This window comes from Podarcis bocagei, assembly GCF_964188305.1.
Source record: "Podarcis bocagei genome assembly, chromosome: 4".
Classification (NCBI taxonomy): Eukaryota; Metazoa; Chordata; class Lepidosauria; order Squamata; family Lacertidae; genus Podarcis; species Podarcis bocagei.
Genome location: NC_138128.1, coordinates 66224040 through 66239462, shown reverse-complemented (window position 1 = coordinate 66239462; position 15423 = coordinate 66224040). Strand labels below are relative to the sequence as shown.

Sequence of the window (15423 nt, the reverse complement as noted above, 5' to 3'; positions counted from 1 at the left end):
TTACATCAGCAAACTGGGCGGGAGGGGCAGAGATAATAGTATTTATGTGAAGGGTACTCTAGAGCCAGGAAGTTGAAGGTTGCAATCCTATACACACTAAACTCAGATAAAGCATAAAGACATACTTCTGAGTAGGCATGTACAGGATTGCACTGTTAAATAGCTCACTTCTCTGCCTATTAGTTATTTGTATGACAGTTTGCACTGAACAACAACCTTTGAGCACAAGCTGGCCTCAAAACGATTTCTTTTGATTTTCATTTTAGGCTTTAATAGTTTTTCAGCAGGAGGAAGGGGAAACAGAATCACTTTAACCTTAGGCGTTCACGAATCGATCAAACCAGAAGTTCAACATCCTATCCAATTATCCAACCTTTCTTCCAAGAGCTCAAAGTGCCATACACGGTCCTCTTCCCAGCTCATTTTCTCCTCACAAGAACCCTGTGTGGTACGTTAGTTTCACAGTCAAGCGAGGATTTGAACCAGGTTTCCCTGTCCCATTTCCCTGATGCCTCCAGAAGGCAAGACACAAAGAGTATAGCTCTCTCCTGGTGCTCTGCCCCAAGCAATGGCTATTCAAGGGTATACTATCTCTGACCATGGATGTTCCATATAGACTAGAGTGATCATGACTGATAGGCTCGTATTAATTGGTCGTACACTACAGCTGAACCCATCCATGGGACAAGAGTGGGAGAGAGTGGAGGTGTGAGCTAGCCTTTGTTTCATACTGTTATGGCAAAAAGCAATGTCCTACTTTGCTCTTAATTTGCCTCCAGCTGCAAAAGGAAGTTTCTGTGTGCTAGATGCACAGTGATTTTTCATAAACAAATCCTGTCTTGTCTCTCTTTCAATCCAGTTTTGGATCTTATGCAATCATCTGCTCGTCTCTCCTTTAGAAGAGTGCAATGAAGTGCATTCGAGTTTTAGTTACAGCAGCCACACTGCTCAGCCAAGATGGGAGTTTTTCAGGGGAGGGAAGAGTTCATTTCAAAGGTGACCTGGGGCAAACTATTCAACCCAACCTTCCAAGCCTATATTTGCCAAGTATGTTGATCTACTTGCCTGTCAGAGAGTCAAGGCTACGGATGACTTGCAAGCCAGACCTGGCCCTAAGGCAGTTATGTATCTCGCCTGGCCCTCAACCAAGTTTTCAGCATGTAAATATTGCTCAGCTTCCTTTTGTAGGAAAGTGATGACAAGTGTCTGGAGTCTTCAGATAAAATTTATTTTGTTGCTTTCTTGCACATGGCAAAAAAAATTAAAATAGTCAAGTAGCTCTTGGAGGTATTTTTCAGAAAGCCCGTTAGTTCCTCAGTCCCCCTGTGTCAATGACCTCATACCATGTGACCACATAGGCTCTCATAACCTTCCTTCAAGGTGGTGTCAACTTTCTTTATTAGACGCTGACTATTTATGAAGTGGGTCAGATAATTAACTGCCCCCCCAAGGTGCAGTCTTCAGAGTAAAGAGGGATGGAGGGACAAATCTATTTCCAGGCCCATCTCTGATTTTGGCCATACTTCTTTAAAACACTAGCACATTCCACCAAATTCTACTGTTTTCAGTGGAACTGCCAAGTCAAGTCTGCTTAGGATCAAGGTGTTAACTTGGCTGAACACACTCTCATAGCAGGTCAAAATTCCCCATATAAATGTAAACAAACACCAACATTCTAGCTGCAGAATTTTTTTTATTTATGACATAATTTGGTTCACAGTATACATATAATTCCATTTAACTTTTGACCGTGTGTCTGGATACACATAAAGGTCCTTAAATGGTTTCAACATAATTAGTAAACAAGCTTTGAGTACGATTCTTAAATAGAAGGAAACTTTATTTCTATAGAAATAAAATTATCCATTTATGAATCCCAAGGACTCATAATTACAGTGCTTGCCTAAAAAAAAAAAAGTTTAATACATGAAATAGCTTTAAAAATATTCTTAGAAAACACACTTATAAATAACTATTACACATTATAAATTTAAATATATAATATTGAATTTAGGACACTATGAAAAGCCATTGTGCATGTTTTAAATTCACCAAAACTTAAGTTAAGATCACAGTGATACTGTTCCGGAATTTATTAAACCCGACCATTGAAACTTGTGAATTTTGTTGGCAGATTGTCCTCTGGGTACACAGTAGGGCCGGTCTTCATTGTTGGTGGTCCATTTAAAAGTTGCCAGTCACAGTTCCGGGCCAACTCTACAGTAAAGATTTTTAGAAGAATCTTTGCAAATTCTTTGCCTACACAGCTTCTCAAGCCCCCTCCAAAAGGGATGAAGCTGAAGCGTGAGGAGTCTTCTGGGAAAGGAGACATGAAGCGGTCGGGGTTGAATTCATCTTTGTTGGTGAAAAGCTCCGCAACATCATGTGTGTCACAGATACTGTAAATGACATTCCAACCTTTAGGAATCTGGTAGCCCTACAAGAAACAAGAGATGGAATGAGGACACAAAACAGAGACAACGTGGTCACATGTATGGAGCCATTTAGGAGAGATTAACGTCTTTTGAAAGATGATGCACCTCACCACAATGGCATTGGGGAAATGGATTCCAAGGCATGGTCTGGGTTCTACTCATCACATAGATTTACAGGCAGTCTTCTTCTATAAGACTAAGGATTGATTTAACAGCGCACCTTTCTGATTTGTCTAACAGCTCCAGCAAGATGACCCAAGCTATCCCCTTACTCACTAAGGGTAATCTACACATGGAAAAGATGCTTCTTTCACCGTTCAAAGCTGATCACCCGGCTCAGGGAAGACAGAACGAATTCCATGCACCACTTCCTAGGCACATAGGACCTCTTAGGCTTTGGACCTCCAGATGTTGCTAAACTAAAACTCTCACCAGCCTTTGCAAGCATGGCCAATGACCAGGAGTGATGGGGAGTTGAGTTCAGTAACACCTGGAGGGCCAAAGCTGTCCTACACCTGGCACAGGTGATCAGTACCAAGAAAGTTCAGAGGCTACCATGTGTATAAAATGGGGAACAGCTGGTCCTACCATTAGGCAGAGTGAAATGACTGCTTAAGGCAGCAGATATGGGTGGAAAGCAGACAGGGCTTTGAGAATCACATGGCCTGGCCTGCACCCCCATAGCTCATCTGCTGCGGTCAAGGACTCTCTCAGCACTAAAGTCAGTGCTGGTATACCTTGGTACATGAAAGAGAGCACTATTTTGTCCTTTGCCTCAAGTAACAAATGTCTTGGGCTGCCACACTTTCTCTAGAGCTACAGCTAATCTCTGTGAAACATAGCTCCCTAATTCATAGTGCATTAGGATGGCAACACCTTTACTATTATAGGAGGGGGAAAGAGGGCTGCTAGTTCCATACAGGTATTCCTGCACCTTTTGTAAAGCTGCATAGCGGAGATTTTCAGCAGGTAGACTTTCTTCCTAGCATCACACTGGAGAAGCTGCAACTCCCAGAATTCTCTCTTGCACATTTGCAAGAGCATATGGTGCTCAGACTGAAAGGCAAGCATTGGCTAAATTCCTCATACCAAGGCATAAGAACAGCTTCAAGAACTTACTTTTCTGGCATGACAAATGTCATGAAAAGAGCTAGTTATGTCTGACTTATTCCAATACCAAAAGAAACAAGCTTAAGCACTCTGGAACAGAACAATTTCAATAGCTGCCATTTCCCCCCAAACTGTGACTCCACAGAAACTACATCTGTGTAACTTGGACCGACATCATAATCCAAAAAAAGACCATTTTTTGTCTCCCCAATCATAGAATCAAAATTGCTTCAGAGAGGGACAGATAAAGCTTATCCCAAGGCATTGCAGCGATGCAGAAACTGTTGGAAGTTTGCTCTTATAAAAATTCTAAATGTACTTATTATTATTATGGTATGAGCAGTCCAGTTATTGCTGCAATATTTTGTTGCGATGCTAAGCACTAAAGAAGGATCTCCATGGAAAATCAGCAGAACTGAGATGTTATGGAGACTTAATGAAAATGGGCTTTGCCTGCTTACATTTAGCTCAAAAGTCTTGAGAGCCACTCTGAATCCTCCAGGAACTGGTGGACTCAGACGGAGAGTCTCCTTGATGACACAGCCAGTGTACTTCAGTTGCTCCAAGAGTTCCATTTCCAAATGCTTCTCTTGGCTCATGTTGCCCAACAATCCCTGAAAACAAAGGATGTGTCTTGAGTACCAGTGTAGAGAGAAGGCTTAGCGATCCAGCCCCCACAGGACCATCTGCATTCATGCAATAGGTCCCAAAGCAAGATCCCACGTAGCCACAGGAAAAGAAGTTCCAGGCGAAGGTCACATTCACGCCATACATTTAAAAAGCAGTATCCATGCCACATTAAACAGCCATGGTTTCCCACAAAATATTATGGGAGCTATAGTTTGTTATGGGTGCTGAGAGTTGCAAGGAGACCCCTTAATTCCCCTCACAGAACTACCATTCCCAGAGTTCCCTGTGAAGAGGGACCGATTGTTTAAAACGGCATGTTAAAAATGACATTTCACGCCACTTCCTTTTGCACCTGAAGGTGAAAGCAAAGATTTTAGCCCCGTTCTGACTTCTTTCCTCCACCCCCTCCTACTTTACACATACTTTTGTTGCCACTTCCTGAATGGTTGTTTTGTTTATTTTGTATATTTAGTAAAGATTTACATGCCACTCAAGTGATAATCTACATGCCACTCAAGTGATGTACTTCCCAATAGCCCGGGAGACCCTTGCCCGGTTTGAAATACACACCTGTAAAGTTTGCCACATGCATGGCACAGACATCTGTTGATTAATGGCAGCCACAATAAAATGAGATTTAATCAATTAAATATGGATACAGGCACGTTAACAAAGCTTATGTAACTATAACAGACTATTATATTTGTTCCTGGCAGAGTTGGCCCTGCCATTAGACAGCCTCAGGCTGCAATGCCCCCAAGGCAGGAACACCGCAGGTGGCTTACCTGCCCCACTGCCTCCAGAAGCAGTGCTGGTATCATGCAAGGTCTTATGGAGAAATCTCACGGTTTGGGTGAGATCTTGCCTGAAATTGCGCAGATGCCAGTACTGCTTCTCCACCACTGACGGAGGCAGCAGAATGAATGAAGCAGGGTCACCATCTGCAGCAGTGGCGGCAGTGGCAGGGCAAGGCGGTACTTCCTGTTTCACCTCTAGCGGTGAAACGGGACACAATGGCCCTGGTTCTTGGCAACAATTCCCTTTTAAGAGAACAGAGAAGGATTCATCTGCCAGTGATATTTTCTTATATTTGAAACATTAACCGTCTAGAAAAAGACACTGCCCATTTAAATGGAGGATATCTTTTTTATCTTTAAAAAAAATGTGATATTTTAATTAGTAAAGCTAATCTTTATCTCTTTATATGACTACTTCTACAAAGGAAAATATTTTATATGCACTCTAGTGGGTAAGATATATACAAAGAGACTGGCAGAAGTTTGGCATATTCAGTACAGACCTTGGGCAGCAGTCAACTAAATAGTTGCATTGCCATACCCAAACCTGCTCCAGAAGATTGGGGAGAACCCTAGAACAGATTTAAGGGGTGAGCTGGGGGAGGTCATTCTGTTACACAAAGGAGAAATCACCTTAAAAAGTTAAAGGTATAGGACCCCTGACAGTCCAGTTGCAAACGACTCTGGGGTTGCGGCACTCATCTCACTTTACCGGCCGAGGGAGCCAATGTTTGTCCGCAGAGTTTTTCCAGGCGATGTGGCCAGCATGACTAAGCCACTTCTGGCAAAACCAGAGCAGCACACAGAAACGCCATTTACCTTCCCGCTGGAGCAGTACCTATTTATCTACTTGCACTTTGACATGCTTTTGAACTGCTAGGTTGGCAGGAGCAGGGACCGAACAATGGGAGCTCACCCTGTCGCAGGGATTCGAACCGCTGACCTTCCGATGAGCAAGCCCAAGGGGCTCAGTGGTTTAGACCACAGTGCCAAATGCAACCCCTTTAGCATCATACCTGAGCATCATTCCACCTATTTATTAATAGCTTTGTTAATATGACCAGACTCATTTGTAATCTGTGCCAGCAGGGTTTCCAAACCAAGTCTCCCAGCTCCATTTCCAAGACTGTCTACAGGATCACAGCAGCCTGCTTCATGCACGGTACAACCTGTCTTCCAAACACTTAGACAACACCTACCTTCTCCTGCAATTCCTTCCTCACTTTCTGCAGCACATCTTGGTGAAGGCCTAGGAAAGTAATCAAGGATGTAGCAGCACTGGCAGTTGTCTCGTGCCCAGCAAAAAGAAGCTCCGTCGCAGATTCTTTCAGCTCCTTCAGGTGGAGAGGAAAAACAGGAGAAAGAAAATCAGCCTGTACTTTGCATCAGAATCCTTTTATTTCAGGGATATCACACACACACAAAGCGGCTGCAGAGGCAAACTTCCCAGGGATACAGATCCCGGTACTTAATGGCCATGTTGTTGTGCTAAGTTCATGGGTGCCTCTTATTGCTCTTTTCTGCCAGTCTGAATGGCCTGTTTTTCTCTCAGTGCTTTCAAGGGCTACCTCCTTCCCATTCCACACCTTCCCCCTTGGCTTCAAGTTGCACACTCAATATCCACCTGCTCTTCTCCACCTGAATATACTGCAATCCACTCCCTTTACTTTCCACATTCCTTTGACATCTGCATTGCTGATTTAAGAAATGAAGGGAGAGGCTGATGCACATAGTTATCAGCCACTCCCTAGTCAGCCACTTTACCCTACTAAAGATGACACCAACTTGCCCTAAAGATGGTTTGATAATGCACAAGAACATGAGGCAGGAGGATAGCAGGTCACACTGCATGGTCTATGGCAGGGTTTCCTAAACTTGGGTCTCCATATGTTTTTGGACTACAATTCCCATCACCCCTGACTACGGGTCCTGCTAGCTAGGGATGATGAGAGTCCAAACACAGATGGAGAGCCAAGTTTGAGAATCCCTGGTCTATGGGATGGCGCAGGGCATGTGAAGAGAGGAAGGGGGGAAATCCCATTGTGCTATTACTAGTCCTTGCACTAGCAGGACTTCCACTTCTGTTCTCTACTGTCACTTTCCATCTGGTTTCCGCACAACAATTGCATCTTGCCGAGTCAAATTCATTAACTATCTGATAATCCCTTGCAATGAGAAGCGAGAAATCTTCCACTGACTAAGAGCAGAGTTGAAGAAGGTAGGATACAGAGGGAGCCAAGCAAGCAACGTTTTGATAAACTGGGTCTAAGGCAGTAGAGAGATCAGGGAGGATGGGAGCACAGTATTCACCTTTGAATCGGGCAAGCAGCAAGGATATCATCTTTGACCTTAGTAAAGTCCATTGCAGAGGAGAGGAGAGAAAAGTCAGGTTGTAAGGCAGGGATGGGGAACTTTTGGTCCTCCAGATGTTCCTGGGCTTAACTTCCCATCAGTCCTAGTCAGCATAGTCAATAATGATGGGATGTCCACCAACATCTGGAGGGCCACAGGTTCCTCATTCCTGTACTGCAGAGTCAAGACAAGAATGTGGTTGTAAGAGACAGTAGAAGCAAGCACTTTCCAGGAGTTAAGAAACATGCAAGAGAAAATGGCTGGTAGTTAGATGTCAGGTTAACACTTATCTGACTCAGCCCTCTAGGTGACACTGCCACTATCATTTCAGATTGCTCCCTAACTGCTGCTCCTATTGCGTGATTTTTTGTGTTGCATGTTTTAGGAATTGGTTTGGTGTTGGGGAATGTTCTCGTTGACCCACCCAGGTGTAGAGCAGGATATAAATGGGCTAAATAAATAAGCAAGAGTGGAGCACAGTGCGGGTCTCAAACCCTGTTGTGAATTAAGAGAACAAAGCTGCCATAGGTTTAGCACCCGTGGTAACCAGTTCCATGGCTGGGCTGCTCCACTTGTGACTGCATGGGCATAGTCACATGCTGAATATTCCTCCATGCCAAACATAAAAACTCGGCCATTTTGAAAACTTGGATGTCCAGGTGATGGGTTCTAACCCAGTTTTCCGCACATAGTGATTTCATGGGACAAAGGTATATTATGCATCCTTCTGTGTGTAGTCTAAAAACTAAAGACTAAGAAGTTTTGGGAGACGGGCAGGGTAGCTAAGAAAATTGGAGAGCAGCTCCAGTTGTGCCCACTTCCTACACACTGAGCACTGAGATCCTTATGAGAACTTGAGGACCATAGCAATTCATTGATCAGCCAGTTGTTTAATACTACCACTACTATTACCTACTACTAACAGTAATAATAAAATTTTTATTATTTGTACCTTGCCCATCTGTCTGGGTTACCCCAGCCACTCTGGGCAGCTTCCAGCATATACAAAAACATATCACTAGGATGCAACTAGCATTTTCACGTTGATTTCAGAGGGGCCCAACTAACCTTATGCCTGTTGCAACAAGAGGACATCAACTAAAACAAATTAGTCATCATCACCGCCACCACTATTATAATATTCCAACTGCCCACCCCACCCCATGTGTTGAAGCCAGAGAACACAGATCGCTCCTCCTCACCATTTTATTGTCACAGCGACCCTGTAGGATAGGCTGAGAAAGAGACTGACCCAAAGTCGCTCTCAAGTGGCTTCATGGCTGGGTGGAGATTCAAAGCTCTCTCACTCAGAGTCCAACACTTGTAACCACTACAACCACACTAGCTCTCAAAGCCTGGCAACCCTAACTTCGAAAGAGCAGGTGCTATTGACTCGGGGGCATCCTAGAGTCCCTGGTGGCTACTAGACCACCTCCAGCACTGGAATCCCAGGCCCCCAAAGCTGAGAGAGAGAAAGAGAGAGCCCGGTCAGGATCCCAGCGCCTTGGGACCTCTCCCCACCTGCATGTTGAGCTGCTCCCCGTTGCCCTGCGTGTGCTCCATCAGCAACTGCAGCGCGTCCTTGTAGCCGTCGGGGGGCTCCTTCCCGGCCAGCTTCGCCTGGATGCTCTCCTCGATCTTGGCGTGGATGACATCGCGCGCCCTCAAGCCCTGGAAACAAGAGCGGATCCCTTCAGAGAGGCGGGCTCCCCTCTCCTGAGCGCCGCTCGCCATGTCCGGGCAGGGGGTCCCCCTCGGGCCACCTCCCACCTCCCTCCCCCACAACCTCTCAGACCACCCTTTACCTTGTAGAGGCCGCTGAAAGGCAAGTCGATGGGCAGCGAGAAGAGGTTGCGGATCATCTCCTCGAAGGCCTCCATGAGGTGCTGCTCGCCGTCCGAGCCCGCCGTCGGGCTGGGCCGGAAGCCCAGTAGGATGCGCATGGCGATGCGGAACATGAGGCGTTTCACCTCCGGGTAAACAAGCAGGCAAGAGCCGCCGCCGCCGCCGGCGCTCACCAGGAGCCATTGGCGCAGGCAGGCGCTCACCTCTTCCTGGATGACCGGCATGTAGTGCTGCAGGGCCTCCCGGGAGAAAGCGCGCATGATTACCTGCGGCGGAAGGAGAGGCGGTTACTTTTAAGGGGACCCTCGGACGGGAGGAACCTTTTTTAAAGGGAAAAAAACCCGCAAAGCTAAACAAGTGCTCCAAGTCTGGGGGAAAGCCGCAGCGCTTCGTCCTGCGCTCTTCTGCTTGCCAAGAGCTTGCCCACAAAAAATGGCGAGAGGTTTTTTTTTAAAGAGGTCTGCGCGCCCGCGGTTAAAAACTTCGGTGGCGCGTTTGGCAAGGCCATGGATTCGAATCCAGGGGGTTGTTTCTGCCTTGCTGCAAGCCAAGACCAGGGGCGCGGAGAGCCAGTCTCGTACCCCCGATTTCAAAGGCACTTGCTTCCAAGTAAGTCTGCTCAGGAGTCGACCCAAATGCAAACAGGTTCCAGGCACTAAACTCGGCGATTAAGGCAGCAAGCAGATGGCTGGACATCAGAGTAAATCCCACCGAACTCGACGGGGCGGATCGAGGCTCCAAAAGTCCCCAGTTCAAAGCAGATGAGAGAGAAAACTGTTGTTTCGCGGTTTTGAGTTAGGAGGCGCCTTTCCAAAAGAAAACCTTCGGAGCAGGACTGTGGGGAGTTGGAGGGGGGGCGTCAACAGTGCCGTTTCCTCCAAATGTCGCTTCGCATTTTGGCACTCCTGCGCCCCGTGACTTGAAAGGGAAGAAAGCACCTTTGAAATCAAGGAGACTTCGCCGCGTGGTGTGGAAGGCCGGGGCGCCAAGACCTCTTTTTATGGTCTCTCGATTGCTCCCTTTTACTTCTCGAGGCTATTTATGGAAGGCGCCATTCGTTTTATGGGAGTCGCTTTTATTGGAATGGACTTTCCCCCAGATGTGTTTTTAGCACCCTGGCCTTCTAACCTCGTCCTCTTTCCCTTAGAACTCTTCCCGAGAAAGCCAGAGCCGACCTGTGTTTACCCAGAAATAAAAGCCCATCACCGAACACGTCGGGGATTTCTTCCAGGAAGCAGGCAGGCAGGCAGAGAAACGCGCGCGGGCTTGCAATCCCTGAACGCGCTTGGACTGCAGTCCTGCCTGGGAAGAGCCCGACGTGAAATCAGTGTGACTTCTGAGTATATGCGTCTAGGTTTGAGTTGCTACTAGGAAGAAGCGCGTTCCTGCGTGGAATTCTAAAGATTCCAAGTTGAGGCTGAAATCTAGAATTTGGGGGCTCATTTCAATGAAAATCGGCGCCCTCTCCAAGAGCCGAAGGCAGACTTCTGGAGCAGATCCCCCCGCCCCCACTGGTGCCATCGGGGGCAGAAGTCCAGGCCCCCAGTCCACAAAATGAGCAGAAAGAGGTCCCCACTACACAGCCGGGCTAAGAAAGGAAAGGAATCTTCAGAAGTCCAGAATCAAAAGTCACCTAATGGCTCCACAACTTCTCTTCCCTCACCCGCGGGCTCGGAGCCACCCCAACCCGCTACAGGGAGCCCTCCTCCCTCCGGCCCCATCGAGGCTGGCGTGCCTTTCAGAGAGCTGCGCCCCCCCCCCGCCCCGGAGCTACGGCGGTGCCTCCTTCGTCCGGCAGAGCCGCTCCCCGCTTGCCTTCTTGCGGTGCTTGTGCTGCCCGTCGTGGAGGTTGGAGAGGCAGCCGGCGCCCAGGATGGTGCGCACCGACGCCGGCCACTGCACTGCCACCAGCCGGTGCTCGCCCAGCAGGATGTGGCGCACATTGTCCACCCCCATCACGCGCACCGTGGGCCGCCCGAAGAGGTGCGTCTTGTAGATGTAGCCGTACTTGCGCCGCTTCAGCTGCAGGAATTTCCGCCGCTGCAAAAAGAGAGCGAAAAGAAGAGGGGTGGATCAATCTGGGGAGCTCAAAGGCACCTGTTTGGTTTGTGTTTTTTCTCTCTCTCCCCCGTCGTCCCTCTTCCTTCTCCTCACCTGCAACACTAACTGCAGCGTCTCCCCGAAAAAGGGCAGCCCCATGGTGCCAGGGGGCAGGGGCAGCGGGCAGCTGGGATCGCGGCCGCGCAGGCAGTACAAGTCCCACAGCTTCACTGCGGCCAGGAAGAGGAGCAGCGGCAGCAGCACGAAGGTGAGCACAGCGCTGGGCAGCAAGGCAGAGAAACCCATGCTGGCCGCCGGGGCCGGGCTGCAGCGAGCGGGGCGGGCACCTGCCGTCAGGCTGGCGGGCAGGCTGGCAGACTTCCCCCGGGGGCTGGCGAGTGAGCGCAAGGGCCCAGCACCGCGGCGGGGGCCCCCTTTTATAGGCATCCTCGGCCCAGGTCGCTGCCCACTTTACCTTGGGCCGTGCGATCAATTAGTTCACCGAAAGTTCATCCTTAATTGCCCCTCGGGCCCGGCAGGCTCCGCCCCGTCGATGCACTCTGCCTGCCTTGGGCGGGCTTTGCGCCTTCCGCGTCTCCGCCTCTCTCCTGCGCTCTGCAGAAAGCACTTGGGAGCCAGCCGCAGTTGCAAAGCGGATGCTGAGCGCCTCTCCTGCCTCCGCGGATGTCCTCCCAGCCCCCACCCCAAGCCAAGCCAAGCCAGCGGCTTGACTGGGAAACGCAGGTGCGCTTGGGTCGTCTAGGGCGAGCCTAGGCGCAGTGGCTCACAAGGAGACCTTCGCTGGGTTCCCAATAAGGCCTACTCTCCCGTAAAGGCAGCCAAGTGCTCCGGGGCACATCCCAGTGGCTGCCAGCAGGAAGGACCCTGCCCTACGGTTGGAGCGTTTATGGACACTTAGGCGCGCAACGAGGCTGCCGTCTAGAGTAGGCGTACACAGTTGGATTGTTCTGCTCTGGTCCCAGTTGGCTGCGCTTCAGGCCATTGAAAAGAGCAGGGTTAGTGAGTTGCTCCTAATGCCTCTTCGGATCACCGGGTGGTGGAGCTCAGCACTTTAGGAAGGAAGGAAGCCCTGTGGAACTGGTTGGTCGGTCGGCGGCTCACCCACCGCTTCGAAGTGAGGATGCCACACGTTGCGCTAGATCCTGCGCGCACTTGCGCAGATGTAAGCTCCACTCCATAGTTTAGGACTGCATCGCAAAAACAGGCCCGGCGACTCAACCTAAGGCAAGTCAGTCGCGTGCATCCAAGAGCCATTTCAGACGTGCTCCCAACTCCAATCAACGGGGATGTTTTGCAATACATTTAAGAGTCTCCCCCCTCCCTCCCGTGCATTTAAGCTTGGGCTCCAATCCTGTGTCATTTATTTATTCATTTACTATATTTTTTTATACCGCCCTTCATCCGTAGATCCGTAGATCTCAGGGCGGTTCACAAGAGAAAAACACAAAATACATCATAAAAGCATAATTAAAAATGAAGCGATAACCCTGTGCCTTCTCTAGTAGTTCTCTTCGTTTCCATGGTTTGGTAGCCTGGGTTCGATCTTTACTCCGGAGTAAATTATGAGGTTTGCTTCCCAGAGAGGGGCTTTATCTGCTCCTTGTTTTACTGGAGGAGTAAACACGCGCTCGGACAATCCGCACTCGGACAAATAATCCGGTTTCTGTACTAAGGCACCGCTTTGTATTCCTAGACAAATGGCGCTTCCCCATTACGACGGTGCGACCACAGCCAACTTGTTTCTCTAGGATGTATTAATTTGTAAACATTTGTTGCTGTATCTTCATCCCGCACACTCGAGCCGTTCGCTTCTCCTCTTGTTCTCCGAACAACCCTGCGGTGTAGACCTGGCAGAAAGGGCAGGTTACCTTAAACCCGCTTTCAAAACAACTAGACAGGGTGGCCAGACCTGGATCAGGCAGCAAGAAGCGATCCCGACTGGCCCAACGCTGGTTCCCTGCCAAAAATCTCTCGGTCACACACACACACACCCAGGTTTGACCTGAGGGTGCTGCTGTTGGAGAGATCACACCGTGAGCAACGTGGAGAGAAAGTCGTGTGTACCAGGGCAAAGTCAACTTTTCCCCCCATCAGTGGGCAGCAGGCACTCACCTCAGATACCAGCAGCTCCTCTCTTTTTAAAAAATACTTCCCTGTTCTAGGGGCCTTCCATAGTCTCGGCACTTGCTGATCCGCATTGTAGTTAAGTCAAGGTGCTTACCTGGATTTCACGGGAGATGTGCACCCTACAACTTCCATTGAAAGAAGATTCCACCTAAACATTAGGAAGAACTTCCTGACAGTAAGAGCTGTTCGACAGTGGAATTTGCTGCCAAGGAGTGTGGTGGAGTCTCCTTCTTTGGAGGTCTTTAAGCAGAGGCTTGACAACCATATGTCAGGAGTGCTCTGATGGTGTTTCCTGCTTGGCAGGGGGTTGGACTCGATGGCCCTTGTGGTCTCTTCCAACTCTATGATTCTATGATTCTATGACTTCACTGAAACTTCGGTCAGTATCCTGGCGGTAGCAGCCTGGGACAGAAGTCTTATCCACTTACTCGAGGGAAAGCCATGAGGATCTAACCCTCTGTTAGCAAACCTGTCCACGAATTGCTGACTGAATTCAGCGGCCCTTACTCGTAGGTAAGAGAGGTTAGGCTGGGCCGCAGACCATTAACCGAGTAATAATGTTCCCGAACCGTACATTAAGGTTGAAACAAATTTCTGCGGCCAAGCATTGGGGGTGGGTTTTGGGGGCTCGGGGAGAGCCCCCCACTACAAGGAACCGATCCGGTTGCTGAACCACTGTAGCTCCGGCTTCTCTCTGCCCCCTTTGGCTGGAAGGGCCGTGAAGATTTAGGGTGGGAAAGCCCTGGGCCTGCCCCCAATCCGCGGCTCTCCAGCTCCGCGCCAGCGTTGCCTCCGCAGCAGCCGCTGCCTTGCAAAGGGAGCGCAGGATGTTTCCGAGGCTCGAAACCATAAATGATGTCAGCTGCCCGGGGAAGAATGGCCGAGCCCTGGCCGCTTTCTCTAAAATTAGTCCTTGGCCTGCAGTTCACCCCACCGACAGGGGTTGGATATTTACGTTCAAGGGACCTGAGAGGAGGAATCCGCAGCAGCAGCGAGAAGACGGAGTAAATTCTCCAAGCTGATGGCGCGGGGCGAATCGTAGGTTCAAACGCAGGTCAGCGAGGGAAAGGGAGGTTGTTGGGGCGAAAGATAAACACACAGAGTCGCCTCTGAGGGGGGGGGGCAGCCGGATCTGCGAGGGCGGGCAGAGAAGGTGTGAACTCGGATTCTCTCCAGACCTGCGTGGCGGGGGAGGGCGAATCAGGCTTCACTCCGCAGCCATCTTGACCCCGAATCTGCAGAAATGTCAAGTCGGTTTCTCTGGGGCCGGCCAGAGAAGTTGGAACGGAAGTAAGCGAGGGGTGGACAAGAGGCGGCCACACGCGTGCACCGGGCGCAAGGCTGCGCCCCGTTCCGGTTCCCCAAGTCCCGCTGGGTGCTACGGGTTTGAGCGCACTTGCCTTGCGCTACTTTCTCCTGGAAGGGAAATAAACCCCATTCCCCACTGCTGCCCTGTAAGAAAAAAAGCCTCGGGCAGAGAAAAGTGCAGGTGCAGGAGCCGCGCAGAGTGGGCGCAGCAAAATAATAATAAAAATTGTTATTGTTATTATGTACCCCGAACCCGCCGTACTCCAGGCACCTCTGAACCCCAAAGGCCGTTTTATAGACTCTGACCCCGAAGGAAGTCTCCCCGGACTCCACAATCCTCACGGCCTACTGACCTGGGGGAGTAAAGCCTCGTTTAACTGACCGCCCTATAAATCTGCCGAGAATGGCGTGGGGTGGGGCTTCGCCTGGCCTTTAGGATCACCCCCTGCCTACTCCGGTTTAAAGAACTACGATTTAAAGGCCCAACTCGAAACCTTTGCGCCCTAGCCTTGGGTTCAACTTGGTAGCATCCGCAGCCTGATCCCTGGAAAGAAGCCAGCCGAGGGCGACAGACACCTGTTTGCACAAACCAGCCAGCTGACAGTCCAATTGTCTACTCGGAAGTAAGACCCGTGAGCTCCAATGGGTGCAGTGACATCGCTGAGGGGCAAGAAGAAGAAAAAAGCTCTCTCGCTGCTTGGCCAAGGCTGCGACGTCGACTCCCCGCCCCCATTTTACTTGCCCACTGAGACATACCC

At 49.6% G+C, this 15423-nt stretch overlaps 1 protein-coding gene across 1 annotated transcript; it reads right to left on the bottom strand.

Annotated features, from left to right (window-relative positions):
* Window positions 1–1693: 1693 nt before the first annotated feature.
* Window positions 1694–12030, bottom strand: CYP26A1 (cytochrome P450 family 26 subfamily A member 1). Its single transcript, XM_081192197.1, has 7 exons — window positions 11324–12030; window positions 10985–11209; window positions 9130–9435; window positions 8846–8995; window positions 6172–6306; window positions 4007–4159; window positions 1694–2437 (listed from the first exon to the last, which is right to left on the bottom strand). The coding sequence occupies exons 1-7, from the start codon at window positions 11654–11656 to the stop codon at window positions 2096–2098; spliced, it is 1644 nt and encodes a 547-aa protein (XP_081048323.1). The 5' UTR covers window positions 11657–12030; the 3' UTR covers window positions 1694–2095.
* Window positions 12031–15423: the final 3393 nt, after the last annotated feature.